The 16,178-nt window shown below is 39.6% G+C and overlaps 2 protein-coding genes across 2 annotated transcripts; one reads left to right on the top strand and one right to left on the bottom strand.

The window, feature by feature from the left end:
* Window positions 1-1,869: 1,869 nt before the first annotated feature.
* Window positions 1,870-7,670, bottom strand: LOC143274803 (uncharacterized). The gene is made up of 4 exons (XM_076578731.1): window positions 7,284-7,670; window positions 5,185-5,338; window positions 4,329-4,415; window positions 1,870-2,748 (listed from the first exon to the last, which is right to left on the bottom strand). Exons 1-4 carry the CDS (start codon window positions 7,444-7,446, stop codon window positions 2,235-2,237), a joined length of 918 nt encoding a protein of 305 aa, XP_076434846.1. The 5' UTR covers window positions 7,447-7,670; the 3' UTR covers window positions 1,870-2,234.
* Window positions 7,671-7,956: 286 nt separating this feature from the next.
* LOC143274648 (uncharacterized) lies at window positions 7,957-16,105 on the top strand. Its single transcript, XM_076578521.1, has 7 exons — window positions 7,957-8,114; window positions 9,394-9,434; window positions 10,396-11,258; window positions 11,822-11,920; window positions 13,588-13,739; window positions 15,153-15,198; window positions 15,917-16,105. Exons 1-7 carry the CDS (start codon window positions 7,957-7,959, stop codon window positions 16,103-16,105), a joined length of 1,548 nt encoding a protein of 515 aa, XP_076434636.1.
* Window positions 16,106-16,178: the final 73 nt, after the last annotated feature.

The raw sequence follows: 16,178 nt of genomic DNA, 5'->3' as shown, positions 1-16,178 counted from the left end.
AGTTATGGGTGGGTAGATATATACCTATGCACTTTCTTGGAGACACACAAAAAAAGTGATGAAAACTAACAAATGCTCGGTCCCTCTACTATGTGTATGGTATGTGTTCAGTAAACAATATAATAATTATTATAATCTTTTTGTTTATGATTTTGATTCCATGAATTTATTGTGTAGCATCTATGGATCTTTGAGGGTAAATGTTTTCAAAAAAAAAATCTTTATCATCATTATTGACATTAAGTTTAAGTTTCTTCTGACAAATCCATATACGCTACACCACATCTGCTAGGCAGATGCCTAACAGGCAACACAACCCAGTGTGCTTAGTCCTTGAATGCATGAACACATGTGTGTGTGTGTGTGTGTGTGTGTGTGTGTGTGTGTGTGTACCTATCAGAGAGGATTTATTCCACAAAATTCTGTCAGACGACAACATTTGTATTGCCATGGGATCATTTTCAGTGCGCCAAACGAATACCTCACATGGGACCCCAGTCTGCCGCCTCATCCAAATGACAAAAGACGCTCAGTTTGATTTTCCTGTCAGACTTGGTATGAAAGGGCGAGACCAGGATTCGAAACCAGACCCTCTAGGACACTGTACCGACAGATAAAGCGTCTTAACCATTCTGCTACCTTCCTCAAGAATAAAGTATACAAGAGAGGCAAGGCCTTCAAGACACTTGTGACACACACTTAAAACAAATAAAATGAAATGAAATTTTTAACTCGCTAAAAATAATGTGTTCTGTATTTGTTGTTATTTTCATTATAATTTTCTTTATTATTATATTATTATTATTATTATCATAATCATCATCATCATCATAAGCATTTATGCCTTATCCTGAAAATAAGCCCTAGGGGTTTTACAAACAGAACGCACACGTAAATCAGTATCAAAAAGGAAAAAAAAAATTAGCACAAGATACCAAACATTATTGGATCATTCAACCAGCCTCCCACACACACACCCAAATATATACACAACACACACAAGCACGCACACACACGTCATAGCACACAATTATAATTCGCACACAATCAAAAATACAGCCAAGAAATTCTAAAACTCTCAAACTCACTCACTCACTAATTGTCATTTTAGTTCATACTGGAAAGGGATAAGCTGTTGGGAATTGTTCTAAAGCTTCTGGTTAGAAAAAAGACATGAAAAAAAGGCTTGAGAGCAGATTCGTACCAAGCATGTTTAGATGGAGATAAATTATCTTAATCACGGCTCTATTGCTAAAAGTTACAATTGAACGCAGACAAAACTGAAGCAATGATCAGAGGAACTAAACAAAACTCTCTTCCATCACAACTGACACAGTCAAACTTGGCAGTACATCAACCCCTCTTTCCAGTTCAGTCAGGAACCTCGGCGTTGACCTTGACAACACACTGCCCATGCAAAGAATTATCAGTCAGACATGTCAATCCTGCCACTGTCAATTGCATCGCATCAGTTCCGTTCGGAAATATCTGTCCACCGACGCAACATCTAGACTTGTCGTTTCTCTCATTCTCTCTTGACTACTGTAACTCTATTGTCTGGTTTGCCTGCTTCATCCATTCAGTCCCCTCAGCGCATACAAAACTCTGCTGCCCGACTCATCTTCAGAAAGAAAAGACCTGACCACATCACTCCTCTTTTGCAACATCTCCATTGGCTCCCTGCCTCACAAAGAATAAACAACAAGATCAGTGCTCTGTTATAAATGTATTCACAAATCTGCCCCTTCCTTTCTCTGTGGCTGCCTCAAGTTCACCTCTACACTCCATCTCGCTCTCTGCGATCGACTTCGGATCCACTATGTTTACGCATACCCAGATTCAAACACTCCACTGTTGGCCGCCGTCGAATCATCTGAATGATTTGACGTGCAATTTGATTTCCCAGTCAAACTTTGGAAAATGGGCGAGAACCGGAATCGAACCAACATCCTCACAAACACTGTATTGGCAGATGAAGTGTCTTAACTCACTCAGTACGGCCAGTCCTCTCTTCTCCTCTACACAGACCCCTCGGATGTCCAGTGGGTGTCTGAATGACCCAACCTTTAGCTTCCGTCGTCAGAATTGTGGTATTCTTTGTCAACATTCACCTCTTCAGTATAAGAGCCTTCCTCTTGCAATATTTTGATGATGGTAATTGGGGCGAAAGCTGTTAACGTCGTCTCTTTCGCCGTTCGTATGGAGAGTTAACCATTCTGCCATCTTCCTCCTCATTAGTCATTACAGTCACCAGTGTCTGACGTGTCTGACACATTGGTAGTTGTGTCACTTGCATGCTGACAATGGACACCTGTTTCTGTGCATGTGGTTGTGCTGGGTTGAGCAGTTGGGGCAGGAGGAAGAGGGGTGATGGGCAAGGGAGGCAGTGTCGGGTTCTCTGCATTGAAGAAAAGCTGAGAAATTTGCAGTTTTAGAAATGACCTTGCTTGTGCCGGGAATTTCCTAATTCTGCGGCTACAGCTAAGAAAGAAGGCCTCATCTCCGTCAGGATCGTCGTCAGCCGTTTCATTTTCAGTCACACTCCTACTCCTTTTTGAATCGCTGTTAAGATTCTGGATTGCAACGTCAGCATCTGGCCCTGCCCCTCTTTGCCTCTTTTTGGGGTGAGGGCAGGGTGGAGTGTGGGAAGGTCTCTGTCGGATGAGAGCTGAGTATGTGACTGAGCACGGTGACCCGCTTTTCTGCTCTTCCTTGGTCCTGTGACTGTAGTTGGAAACCAAACTTGATCTGGAAAAAGAAAGTGTCACGCTTATATAATCGCATGGAATGTCTTAAAAGTTTTCTTCCCAACCTCACTGTCACCTAAGCTGCTGTGCAAACATGCGAAAGTGCAGCATTATTTCTGGACACCCAGTGTGACACGTAATGTTTCACATGACCTTCAGTTTTGTTTGAGTTTTGTTTCAGTTTGAGTTCTTTTTTTTTTTTTTTTTTTAGATTCCTTGGAGCCAGAGAAAAATTCAGATCCCTGACCTTCAGCTCTCATGTGAGACGTGTTGAAGTCCGTGCATGATAGGTTGTACCTTGTTCTAGTTGTGTGTGTGTGTGTGTGTGTGTGTGTGTGTGTTTACTGAGCTTAAAAACGTGACAATTGGTTATTATGAATGTGCAATATGTAGGATGAATAATGTGCAATATGCAGGATGAATGTACAATGGAATATGTCTAATGCTAACGTCCATATTCTAAATATATTTCTGTTAATAATTACGATGTAGTAATTAACTGCAATATTTTAAAAGCGAGTATGTGAAATGTTTTAATTTGAGAACATATGTTTATTACTCCTGTTTAATCAAGTAATCCGCATGAGTGCGGTGGATGGGGGGTGGGTGGATGCGGGTGTGTGCTGATTATCTGGTTGTGGTTTTCCGCAATTCATCTTTATTCTCATCTTATCTGTCTATTATAATCAATGTGCAATATAGTAGGCTATGCTTATAATTATATTCAAAATAATGTTTGTTAATTCTTTCTGTTTTTACATTAAGAATACTAGTTATTACCTGCAGTGTGTGGATGTATGTATGAAACGGTGTATGTGATTTTTGTGTGTGTGTGTGTGTGTGTGTGTGTGTCTTCGTAATATTCGTAAAACCTGTAGTTGACTTTTACAGTTATGGTCCCCATGTTGTTTACTTGTCTATGTTGTGATAATGCATCTGACCAAATTTCTCCAGTTGGAGATAATAAGGTTATTCTTATTCGTATTCTTATTCTACAGAATAGGACCTACAACTAAGGGTAAAAGTAAAAACTGAAGATGAGGTATACTTCTTCTTCTTCTGTGTTCGTGGGCTGCAACTCCCACGTTCGCTCATATGCACATGAGTGGGCTTTTACGTGTATGACCGTTTTTACCCCGCCATGTAGGCAGCCATACTCCATTTTCGGGGGTGCTGAGGTATACAAGTTTCAGTTTCTCTAGGAGGCATCACTGTGTTCAGAGAAACCCATATCAGTTATACTACATTACATCTGGTAAGCAGATGCCTGACCAGCAACATAACTTAGCATGCTAGTCTGGCCTCGAGTACATGCATATATTTTTGCACCTATCACTGGTTTCTTCTACAGACTTTGTCAGAGGACAACACTTGTGTTGCCATATGTTCTTTTTCAATGCACCAAGTGCATGCTGCAGACGGGACCTTGGTTTATTTTCTTATCCGAATGACAAGAATGAGACTTGGGAGAATGTGCTAGACCGGAATTCGAACCCAAACTCTCTAGGACAATATACTGGCAGATAAGCATCTTAGTTAATCATTCTGCCACCTTCCTCTTTACAGTATCTGAGAACTCACCTTTCGTCATCCGACAAAGTTTTCAAGAAGCCTTCCTCACTCTCATCATCCTCCTGGGATGAAAAGGGACCTAAGTTGCCATCCGTGCTGAAAGACAAAGTCAGGAGAGAAAAATTCTTGAGATTAAAAAAAAAAAAAAATTTTTTTAAGGATTTTGTCTATATATAAGTAGCCTGTCCATGGATTTAATATCAAGTGATAAAAACTGTACAATGTTGTAAAACAATGAGTATTTCAAGTTCTATGTTGGCCAAATCAAACAAAAAACAAAAAAACAAAACAAAAAAAAAAAAAAAAAAAACAAAAAAAAAACCACCACCACCAAAAAAATATTCCATGGTTCTGAATTCAGAAGGATATAGAATTATTTCTCCAAGTAAAATTTTGAATACTGATATTGAAAAACAAGATACCTCTGTGTTCCTATTCCTATTGAATGATGGCACTGTCATGTGGATAGTGTGCTTCAAAAGTTAACTTGCCTTGTTAAAAATACATAATACCTTTTCATCTCTAAATCGCAAATCAATCTGTGGTGTAAAAGGCATAAAACAAATACATAAACACAATAACAATCTTAAATATGCATGCAAATGTACAAGGCGTACATGAAAGGTACATGATGCTGGTTTATCACTTTATGATTCATCATCATGTTTGTATACAGCCACAATCAACATACTGATTACTTTATACACATTACTTGCACACACATACAAATGTATACTGTGTATATATATGTGTGTGTGTGTGGGGGGGGGGTGCACACGCACACACATATGGATACAAGTATACAGTCCAGTCTCTTTTCTATAACTCCAGTCTTTGGTAAGATCATGGTAATCAATACTCTTACCTCTTCCGTTCAATGAAGTCATCCAGAAATGTCATGACACTGAAGAACACCCAAGGCTTTTTGTTTGAGTCAGCCTGGCCGCTTTTGGGCTTCTTCTTCTTTCTCTTCATGTAGGTGTCTCTGAGCCCGGTCCACTTCTTCTTCCACCCTTCTCCTGGAAGAGGTATAAAAACATACATGGGACCTTGCACCCTCTTCACGCACACACACACACACACACACACAGACCTGTACAAGCACATGCAGGCTATGTATTTTGTATTTTGTATTTCTTTTTATCACAACAGACTTATCTGTGTGAAATTCGGGCTGCAATACTACAGTGCCACCCTTTTTTTTTTTTTTTTTTTTATCCTGCGTGCAGTTTTATTTGTTTTTCTTATTGACATGGATTTTTCTACAGAATTTTGCCAGGAACAACCCTTTTGTTGCCGTGGGTTCCTTTACCTGTGCTAAGTGCGTGCTGCACACGGGACCTCGGTTTATCATCTCATCTGAATGACTAGCGTCCAGACCACCACTCAAGGTCTAGTGGAGGGGGAGAAAATATCAGCGGCTGAGGCCATGATTCAAACCAGCGCGCTCAGATTCTCTCGCTTCCTATGCGGACGCTTTGCCTCTAGGCCATCACTCCACATGTATATCCACATTTCTTTCCCTCCACTCTTCTCCATGCTCGGCAGAGTGAATAATGTCAATGATGTTGTGAACACTACCCATTCAACCTAAAAGGGGAAAAAAAATGTGGATATTGCCCACATAGACACATGTATTACTAAGTTATACTTATAACACATTTTGACACACATGAGCATGTCATTGCCACATGACACAAACATTCACAGTGACATGCAAACACACACATACACAGACACAGAATGAAATGCAAATCCCCCCCCACCCCCACCCCCCACCCCAACACACACACGTGGGTGCACACACACACATACACACACACACACACAGAGTTTCAGTTTCAGTAGCTCAAGGAGGCGTCACTGCGTTCAGACAAATCCATATACGCTACACCACATCTGCCAAGCAGATGCCTGACCAGCAGCATAACCCAACGCGCTTAGTCAGGCCTTGAGAAAAAAAAAAAAAGGTGACATGCAAACACACAATGACATGCAAACACACACACACTTATTGACTTAGACTCGAACACTCACACCAACCCACATGCACTTCAGAATTATGTTAATGGTTTCTGATTATTATCATTATTATTATTGAATTGTTACTGTTAAAGGTAATTGCATGTTAGTTATACATTTTACGGTAGTTTGTTTTCTAGTTTACCTTTTTTCTGTTTTCCTCTTCCCACCCCCACCCCCCCTTTTTTTTAACGTCTAATATCACCGATAGTGAAAAGACACTAAACTAAAGAACGAACACAGTGACAGGCAAACACACACACACAAAGTGATAGTAACACATACATCCACAGTGGCACACACACACACACACACACAAAGTGATAGTAACACATACATCCACAGTGGCACACACACACACACACACACACACACACACACACACACACAAACACACACACACAAAGTGATAGTAACACATACATCCACAGTGGCACACACACACACACACACACACACACACACACACACACACACACACACACACACACACACACACACACACACAAAGTGATAGTAACACATACATCCACAGTGGCACACACACACACACACACACACACAAAGTGATAGTAACACATACATCCACAGTGGCACACACACACACACACACACAAAGTGATAGTAACACATACATCCACAGTGGCACACACACACACACACACACAAAGTGATAGTAACACATACATCCACAGTGGCACACACACACACACACACACAAAGTGATAGTAACACATCCACAGTGGCACACACACACACACACAGTGATAGTAACACATACATCCACAGTGACACACACACACACACACACACACACACACACACACACACTCACAAGCAACGTGGAAATTTTATAAAGATACAGATAAAGACAGAACACCATTAAATATCAGCAAACTATGAATTAGGAAAAAAAAAAAAAAGAAAAAAAAAGCAAATTACCATTGACACTGGGGTTGCCCATTGCATCTGCGATGCTGGTCCATATGTTCTGACGAAGTTGAGCATCTCTGTGCTCCATCATTGAAGTGTCATATAGCACAGGATTGCTCCTGACCAATTCAACCAGCGATTCTATTACACGTCTGTCTTGAGCAGCCGGCATGTTGTAAAAATAAATTGCGGGAAATACGCTCGCACGAGCGTGACCTTAAGTCAGGTCTTCTTCATTTAGTGGACGAAACACAGACGAAACAGCATGAATACCTCCATATACCGAAACCACGTTTCGTACCAGTACAAGTGCTGATATCGGTGCCGTTTCGTGTTGTATTGAGGGATTCAGTTGATAAGTTTTACTTTTTGCCCGATTCGTGTCGTGTCTGTGCCGTTTCGTTTTTTAAACGAAGGGAAGTCACTCTTGTTAGAGGGGGGAATAAGAAGAAAAAAAGCATTAAATTTTGCTTTCCACATGCGTTTAGTTTCTAATTTTCTGTTGAATAAGATTCGGATATATAGTACAGAAAAAAACAGACTAAACTAAGTATTCAGAACTTGGCATGCATATAATCAAATCACAAAATCGTGGAAAGTAGTTATTGAAACGAAAAGAAAAGCCAGTTACGGGCCCTGACGGCCAACGCCAAATGTACGGTGATGCTGTGCCCACCGAGAGATGGAAGACGACGGGTTTCAAATTGTGCGACGCAGCCGAGGGAAACGGCGGTCAAAGCAAATAGTGGTTGCTGCTGATTTATCAACATGTCCAGCTGCATGTAACAAGGACGCATATGTTGACACCGAGAGTCTGCATCGAAGGATTCAACAATGCTGGTAAGAATTTCGGTAAAACTAAAAGATAGCGTGCCCTTTTGATTCTGAATATGTAGGCCTATGCATTGACTCATTTGAGCCATCACTCAACGAACACTGGTAAAAATACTAAAATTCAATACTCTACCGATGTTTTTTTTTTACTAAGTTTTTCGAGGGTTGCTTTTTCCATACAACTATTTATCCTTGCATTGTAACTTTAGTAATGCGAGTTAAACTTAAGTTCGAAGCGTTCTCAACACGTGACACACATTTTACAGTGTAATTTAAGTCTTTAACATCTGCTTCACCTCGTTCTGATACCTAAACGAATGTCCATTTCCAAGAACCAGTTAAACATCAAATATGTCTGGCTATTTTCACACTCTTTCTTCTCATCGCGTGCCACTGCCAACCAAGTTCACAAACGTGTTCTAAAAATCCAAAAATCAAGGAAAGAGGTAGCAGCAATTGAACTTTGAGACAGTTTAAAATAGCTGATTTGATTTGATATGTTGAGTGCATTACCAATGCCATGTTGGTGACAGATCAGAACATCAGTTTTGACAGGAATCTCCAATATAGTGTCGTTTGCAAGTAGACCATAGGTTATTTTTACCATCTCTGTTTCAGTATTTGCGAAGGATGCTGCACAGTTACTGAGCGCTCAAAATGTTGTGGGGTGTGTGTGTGCTTAAATGTGTGTGTGTGCTTGTGTGATCAAAACTAACAACAGTGAGTCTGGTTTCATGTTCCAGTAATATGTCTCATGAGTTCAAGACCTGCTTGTACTCAAACCCATCGTTCACAATTGGACTTGCATGTTCGCATTTACCCTCAGGCACACCTGCTATTTCAACCTTTGAAAAAACATTGAAAAGAAGAAGCAGATGAACATTTCCTGGTGCAACGAATCTGAGAAAGCCTTCAAAAACAGAAGAGCTACATTTGACACATCGTACAAACTGTTATCTATATAATACACATGTTGAACTGTCCGCTTCGACTGGATCGTTTGCAATATGGCCAGCCTACCCTATGATATGGCAGTGGAGGGTTTGGCCTGTGTGTCAGTGAGACAGCAAACTGGTGCATGTGTTTGTGTGTGTGTGTGCATGTGTACACACGCATGTGCATGCTTGTGTGTGACTGTGAGTGTGAGCACATTTGCGGTTGTGGTTGTGCACAAGTTCACTAAACATACATCCTGTTAAACTTTAAGTTTGTGTGACCTTACATTTGTGACCATGAGAACAAAAGATTGAGTGATGTTAGATTTGTGATCTTGTGTGTTTTCCAGCAAGGAGCTTTGGGAAAGCCAGTTCTATGCAGCTGTTAAAAGTAAGTGTCAAGGGTTTGTTTTCTGTGTCCATAATTATGTTGAGTTAGTTTTAGAACTCAGAAATCATAAGATGATATTTATCTTCTTCTGACTGATCTGGATATGAAGTGTTACAATCCATGATTTAGTTTATAGCATAAAGTTTATTTCTAATTAAACTTTTTATAACTACTTTTATGAAAATGGAGTCTTGAACTGACCCCTTGTGTTCAGTCATTGTTTGAACATAATTTATATGATGTCACAGTGTCAGTAAACTTGTTCCAGTAGACATGGACTTAAAGTGGATGAAGATGATGTAAAGGTGGGACTCAGTAAATTTTAGAACTTGTGGTCTCTGGTTGGAATAATGGAAATGGGGAAAAGAGGTGAATGTAGGTTACTTTAAAAGCTTGTGTGTGTGTGTGTGTGTGTGTGTGTGTGTTTTATGAGGAAGCTTAAGCATATGTTATACTACTTATACTGTTATAGTAAAAAAAAAAATTAAAAAAAAAAAGTGATTTATGTATTTTGCATTATAATTTATTTGTTATGTCTTTTGTCTTCAGTAGATACTTCAGTATCTATCATTCTATGCCTGATCAGTGATAAAGCATGATTCTTTTTGTCATGAGTTTGACTTTGAGACCAGACAAACTGATTTAAGCCTTAACTTGGTTTCAGGGGTCAGTTGTGAACAGTCAGACTCTGAACTTCAGTTAATATTGTTTATATATGATGTCACATAAATGTGTAATTTAGTTGTGTGGTGTTACCGTGTATACTATAGTATAATTCAATATAAAAAATTAACATAATTTTCAATAACGGTATTGTAATTGTTTATGTAAATTAGTTTGTCAAATTTTGTACATTATTCATTCAATGAAAACATGAATATAAAACTATAAAAACAAAACAAAAAAAACCAAAAAAACCCATTAAAGATAAGTTTTGATAAATACTGCTTTGACTTTTCAGAAAATCTGGACGAGGCTGTGCAAGCAGCTTTATGTGCAGATACCCAGGCAGCGCAGGACACCCAGTCAGGATGTGTCAGTGCAGAGAAGAGTCAGTACCACAGTAGAGGGACTGGAGACACAGCCATGCCAGAATCACTGAAAGGAACAGAATTAGGCACTGACAAAGAGCCAGACCATGTCAGGGCATGTGGCAGCGACATGCACAACACTGAAATCACAGATGTCAGTCTGTGTTCAGCAAATATTCAGAATGAGAGAAGTTTACGTGGGATTGTCAAATGTTCAAAGGACGCAAACAAAAAGGCGGCAGATCTCTGTGTTGTATCAAGAAGTGTAGAAGACTCATCAGAACAAGGGGTAGAGAGCTTGGAGGCAGCCACTCATGGGACAGAAGACAGTCCAAGGGAAGCAGTTGGACAATTCAGTGCAACTTGTTGTCCACAAGACAAACAGTCTGAAACAATAGAAGTTTTGGGTGTGAGGAACAAACAAACCGATGTTTTGGTAAAGGATTCAGATGCAAGCACACACAAGACAGAAGAAGAGGCAGAAGAGTGCTGCGAAACAAGCATGAATGACATCAAGAAATTAGAGGAGAAAGACTTGACCAGGGGTCCAGATAACATCAGGAAAAACGGCGAGATGAAACAGCACATAGCTGATGGTGGTGAGCTCCTCAGTACTGACCACAACACTAACGAAAGTAACCAAGGTAGGAAAGAGACTGGAGAGGAGACAGTGTGCATGAGGGACACCTGTTCAGGTGTCGGCTTGGTGGTCTATGGGTTGGGGAACTTTGCCTCCTGTCTCATCGCTCGCTACCAGCTGGCACTGGCCTTGGCTCTCAGGCAACACCTCAAGGTCAGTATTTCTGTATGTAATGTACAGAAAAAGAGGCAGGTGCTGATTCAGCCCAGTTCTTCCCCCGAAAAACAGTGTGGCTGCCTGCGTGTTGGGGGTTAAAACGGTCATGAATACATGTAAATAAGCCCATTGTATACGAGTGAACATAGAATTGCAGCCCACAAATGAAGCAGAAACCCAGTTCTAAATGAGGCATTGCAAATAGTGTTTGTTTCTTTGTTGTTTAATATAAAACTCTGTTTTTTAGAACTTTACTTTATTCCCAAACAAGCCATCTGTTTTGTTTTTGTTTTTTGTTGTGTTTTTTTCCAATATCTTTCATGTGTGTCAATATGACTGGACTCAAACTCCTGAACTCTTGTCAAATGATAGAAACTATCCTGATTATGTACCTTGAAGTTATGTGTTCATGTTCCATTTGCAGTGAAGGATTTATACCATATTTGCTGGTAGTTTGGGGGATATATATATATATATATATATATATATATATATATATATATATATATATATATACTGACAGCAGAATATATTCAGAGTAAGCTGGGTGATTTTGACAGGTCCGACCTGGTTGCAGTGAGACGTATGACCCCAAGTATACAGGTGTAGAAAAACAGATCCTGGCAGACCTGGGCTTTACTGTCATTGATGACAATGAGGTGAGTGCTGCTTCCGTGTTTGAGAGTGGAGTTGAGATTGTAACTATGTAAAGTTGACATAGTTTCGTTTTCTCCGCATAGGCGGATAGTAGTTTGCACAGGCAGGAATGTCAGACCCCTGCCGGAGTCTGCACTAGTTGGGTCACGGTAAGTATGTTATTTAAACGTAATTTTAGATAGAAAATTTTCTATTATGACAACATTTGTAATTTCCTACAGAGATGTTCTGGTGAAGTCAAGATTATCTAGATTAGAACTAGAAGTGAAACCACCAGATCAAGACATCTTTTCTGTATGAGATATGAACCAAACTAGTGTATAAAAAAAAAACCAACCTGTCATTGATTGAAGAAGTCAGAGATGAGCACCATAAAAACTGGCATTCTCACTGCCCTTTTTAGTATGGTATGGTTCTGATGGTGTCAGTGCATTATATTTATATGGTCCACTGACCCCTCTTTGTTAGGATGGATAGCCCGTCAGGGATAGCACCTGAGAAGGTTGTTTGACACTTGACCCGAATGTTACAAACAAAAGTGAACCAGGAGAATTTTCTGTGGCTGTGGATGGTGGTGGTTTTTTGGTGACAAAAAACTTTGAATTTGAGATGGACAGGGAGTGTCCACTGGAATTTCAGGCTGCCTTTGATGACTGTACAGAACAGAAGGGAAAGTACTGTAAGTTTTGGGAAACAGCTCTGCCTGGGACTGTTTTGACTCATATTTATAAGACTGTGAAAATTAGATTTGAAGAATCGGCTTCAGTGAACTGTATCAATTTATTTTAAAAATGATCAGTTTTGTATATTTCTGACTCATTACAAAACTTGTGTGATTGTGTCATTGGGTTACATGGGTTATTTTTCTTCTGGTTTTTTTTTGTTTTTTTTTTTTTTTTTCCTTTATTTGAACATGTTGAAAAATCATCTTCTCCCTTTTTTTTTTTTTTTTTTTTTATCTCAGAAGAGTCAACTATTGAGGCTTGGCACAGAAGAACTGTTCATCAGATTTGTCAGTCGTGTGTCAGCTCAAAGCCTGGATCTCTGCAGTTTGAAAGTTGAGACTGAGAGTGAGGAAACAATGATTGATTGAAACTACTCTGTGAGTCTCTGTCATAGTTAGTGTAACATCTGCTGTTTCTAGTTTTTATCACTGTCTATAATTTATAAACATAAAGAAAGAGATCTTGAGTGGAGAGATTAAAGCATACACATACATTGATACAAAGTGGTAGACTGCATTGCAGTATATACATTTTCAGTTGCATATGTGTGGTTGAAATGAAGTATTTTGCATTTGTATAATTTTTGTTGCAACAGATTTCTTTGTGTAAAAATTTGGCTTCTCTCCCCAGGGGAGAGTGTGTCACCAAGTACCGCTACTACTGTTTTGCCTTGAACAATCATTCTGTTGCAGTGGGTTTTTTAACATGTGTTAATTGAATGTTGCATACAGAACGGCACCTCAGTTTATCATCTCATTCAAAAGACTATCACCCAGACCAGCACAAAAGTATGAGTGGAAGGGGGGGGTGGGGGGGGGTAATAACTTAAATAAGTCTGTAAATTGGATTGGAACTTGTGGACACTCACTGCCTAGTCAGGTGCCTTACCACCAGACCACCGCTTCAGCAGTGGTTTGAAAATGAATTGCTTTGAATGCGTGCAGGAAGGCAAGCGGCAGGTCCAGGAAGCAACAGTGGTGATGATGCCACACTGCGGGAAGGCCCTGTTCAACAACCTCTTGTGGGCCAACTGGTCCCCGTGGCGGCTGCCGCACCTGGTAGTCCTTGGCAACAGCTTCTCTGCCATGCTGGACAGGTGAGGAGGGATGTGACAGTTTGGCGCTTTGAAACAATGTGTTTAGGGGCATATTTCTAATGAACATGCAGATCATCTTGCAAAACTTGTGAGCTAAAAACATTTCAAATGCAATTGAACTTCCTCATCGTTTATCGTCATCTGAAATGTGTAATATTGGTTGAAAGAAATATGCTCAATTCCTTTCTGTCTTAGAAGTTAACACCTCTGCCTTCTTAAATGCTAAAAGAACTGAAATGAAACCTTTTTTGCCTCCAGAAATTACTGAGCACGTGTTACCAGTTTTAAATGTTAAATTTTTTTGGAAAAAGTTATATGTTTCAAAATGTTCTTTATTAAAGTTAGCTAGTTATGTGTTAAATAGTCCAGTTGGTTTTTTATTGTAGGTTCTCACATCAACCTCTTTTCAAATGATAATCTACAGAAGTAGTGCATACAATATTTCATTATTGATTAATTTTTTGTCCTAATCCCGCTTACCCCATACCCCCTCTCACACACACCCTTCCAATATTATGTTTTTTTTCTTTCTCCAACCACTGACACTCACCCTCTCCATTTTACATTTTGTACTCTTTTCTTTTCCACATTCTGTTTCTCTCTCTCTCTCTCTCTCTCTCTCTCTCTCTCTCTCTCTCTCTTTTTTCCTTTCTTAGTCCCCAACCCCCCCCACCCCCACATCCCCTCCACCACAACCGCCCCCATTTTCATTTGAATATACAGAAGTGATGATATCTAATTGATAATAACAACCATCATGATGATGATGGAAAATAATCCAAATAATAATAATGTTAATAATATCTTTTATTTTCATTCTAATATCATCATCTTAGATGAACAGACTGTAAATAAATAAACGAATGCTTGGGTTTGATTCTCTGTAGTCTGCCGTGATAAACCGAATCTTTTTGGTGGGTTGCAAAGTTTGTTATTGGTGTTGTCCCATTGCTTGTGCCATTTTGCATCGTTTATTTGATAAAGATGAGCAGTCTAACAGTTGACAAAGCTACCTATGTGTGTGAGTGAATACATACCTGGGCACATAATACTAGGGATAGGTGTAGAGATTTCATTGAGATATCTGTTTATCCTAATATTTCACTTTTTTTAGCTATTCAGTTTTAGCTCAACCTTTGCCAGTGTGGTAGTATTTACAATGTCAACTTCTCTTTAGGACTTGTTAAAACCATGGGATTGTTTTTGTTGTAGTATTTGTGCACTTCAAAAATAGAAATGCACAGCTGCTCAGTCTTGTCGTGTGGGCTATTGCAAACATGATTTGATTACTTGTGTTAGATTGTGGATTTAGGAACTAAAAAATGAGCAGTGAGTTTGATTAAAAGAATGATCATAGATAAATGCTGTGGGATATTCTGTGGTCTAATTTTTTTTGTTTGTTCTGTTTCCCAGCATACCAAGTCGGTTGTGGAATCAGCACATCGGTTTCATTGCCAAGGTATCCTTTGTTTACATATGTGTGGGAGTACTCTGGCATCACCTTTCAGTTGTGTTCACTGTGAGGATGTTAGCTCTCTCATTTATAAAAATGAATAGTATCTCTAGTTATGAAAAGTATCCGTCACTTCCACAGCTCCTGGATATTCCAGAAACGCTGGAAATGACCCCTTTTCTATTGCTTTCCGTGTTTCTGGCTTTTTCCCTGTCTTTTTATCATATCTTCTTTTCTCATCACACATTGCGCACTTCATGGTAACACATGAAAATGATAACCCCTTCCCTGTCATATGTGTTATGGACATCTCGCCTTTTAAGAATCTTCATCCACTGATCTCACTTCAAGTCTGTGTCACTCCAAAAAGATTGAAAAAAAAATTAACTGTCCCATTTGGACATTTGTCATTCATCATTCGTTGTGATGCTTCTGTTGCTTCTTGTCTATTTGTTAGTCCTATTTTTTTCTTGATCCAATTTTATTTCCCCTGAAGTCCTCAGTAAGTCAGTAGTGTTGGGTTATGCTGTTGGTGAGGCATGTGCTTTGCAGATGTGGTATTGCTTAATCCAGTATATCTAGCTTAGGCAGATTCATAACAAAATTGTTTGTTTAATTATAGGTTTTTTACAATCTTATGATAAAAATGCGTATGAACTTAGGGATGGACTGTTTCTTTTGATGTCCTTGCGCCCACTGGGTGTTTCCTTCACTGTGTGATCAGATACAGGGTCACATGGTGGAGGAGCAGGTGGAGAACAGCTTCACCCACACTGATGTCTTCAACGATTTGAGCATACACTGGTTCCCTGCTCAGCTGTTGAGGCAGCTTCCACCCAGCACCTGGTCTCAGGCAGAGGAGCCTTCCTATGATGTGTCGGACGTGGAGATTGTTCTGCGGTCACAAACATGAGTGGGTATATATGTGGGCGGATGTACGATATGGAAGGAGTGTGTGTGTTTACGTTTGTATCTGCATATTGTTT

This window comes from Babylonia areolata, chromosome 29 (genome assembly GCF_041734735.1).
Source record: "Babylonia areolata isolate BAREFJ2019XMU chromosome 29, ASM4173473v1, whole genome shotgun sequence".
Taxonomy (NCBI): domain Eukaryota; kingdom Metazoa; phylum Mollusca; class Gastropoda; order Neogastropoda; family Buccinidae; genus Babylonia; species Babylonia areolata.
Note: the sequence above shows the minus strand (reverse complement) of the source record. Positions and strands in the feature narration are given on the sequence as shown.

Excerpts from the sequence above, each read along its gene's own strand:
- LOC143274803 (XM_076578731.1), bottom strand. The coding sequence starts at position 7,446 with ATGCCGGCTGCTCAAGACAGACGTGTAATAGAATCGCTGGTTGAATTG. Across the intron at positions 5,339-7,283 it reads GGGCAACCCCAGTGTCAATG|GAGAAGGGTGGAAGAAGAAG; the intron begins GTAATTTGCTTT and ends TACCTCTTCCAG. Across the intron at positions 2,749-4,328 it reads ACTTTGTCGGATGACGAAAG|ATCAAGTTTGGTTTCCAACT; the intron begins GTGAGTTCTCAG and ends TTCTTTTTCCAG.
- LOC143274648 (XM_076578521.1), top strand. The coding sequence starts at position 7,957 with ATGGAAGACGACGGGTTTCAAATTGTGCGACGCAGCCGAGGGAAACGG. Across the intron at positions 11,921-13,587 it reads CTGTCATTGATGACAATGAG|GAAGGCAAGCGGCAGGTCCA; the intron begins GTGAGTGCTGCT and ends GAATGCGTGCAG. Across the intron at positions 13,740-15,152 it reads TTCTCTGCCATGCTGGACAG|CATACCAAGTCGGTTGTGGA; the intron begins GTGAGGAGGGAT and ends TCTGTTTCCCAG.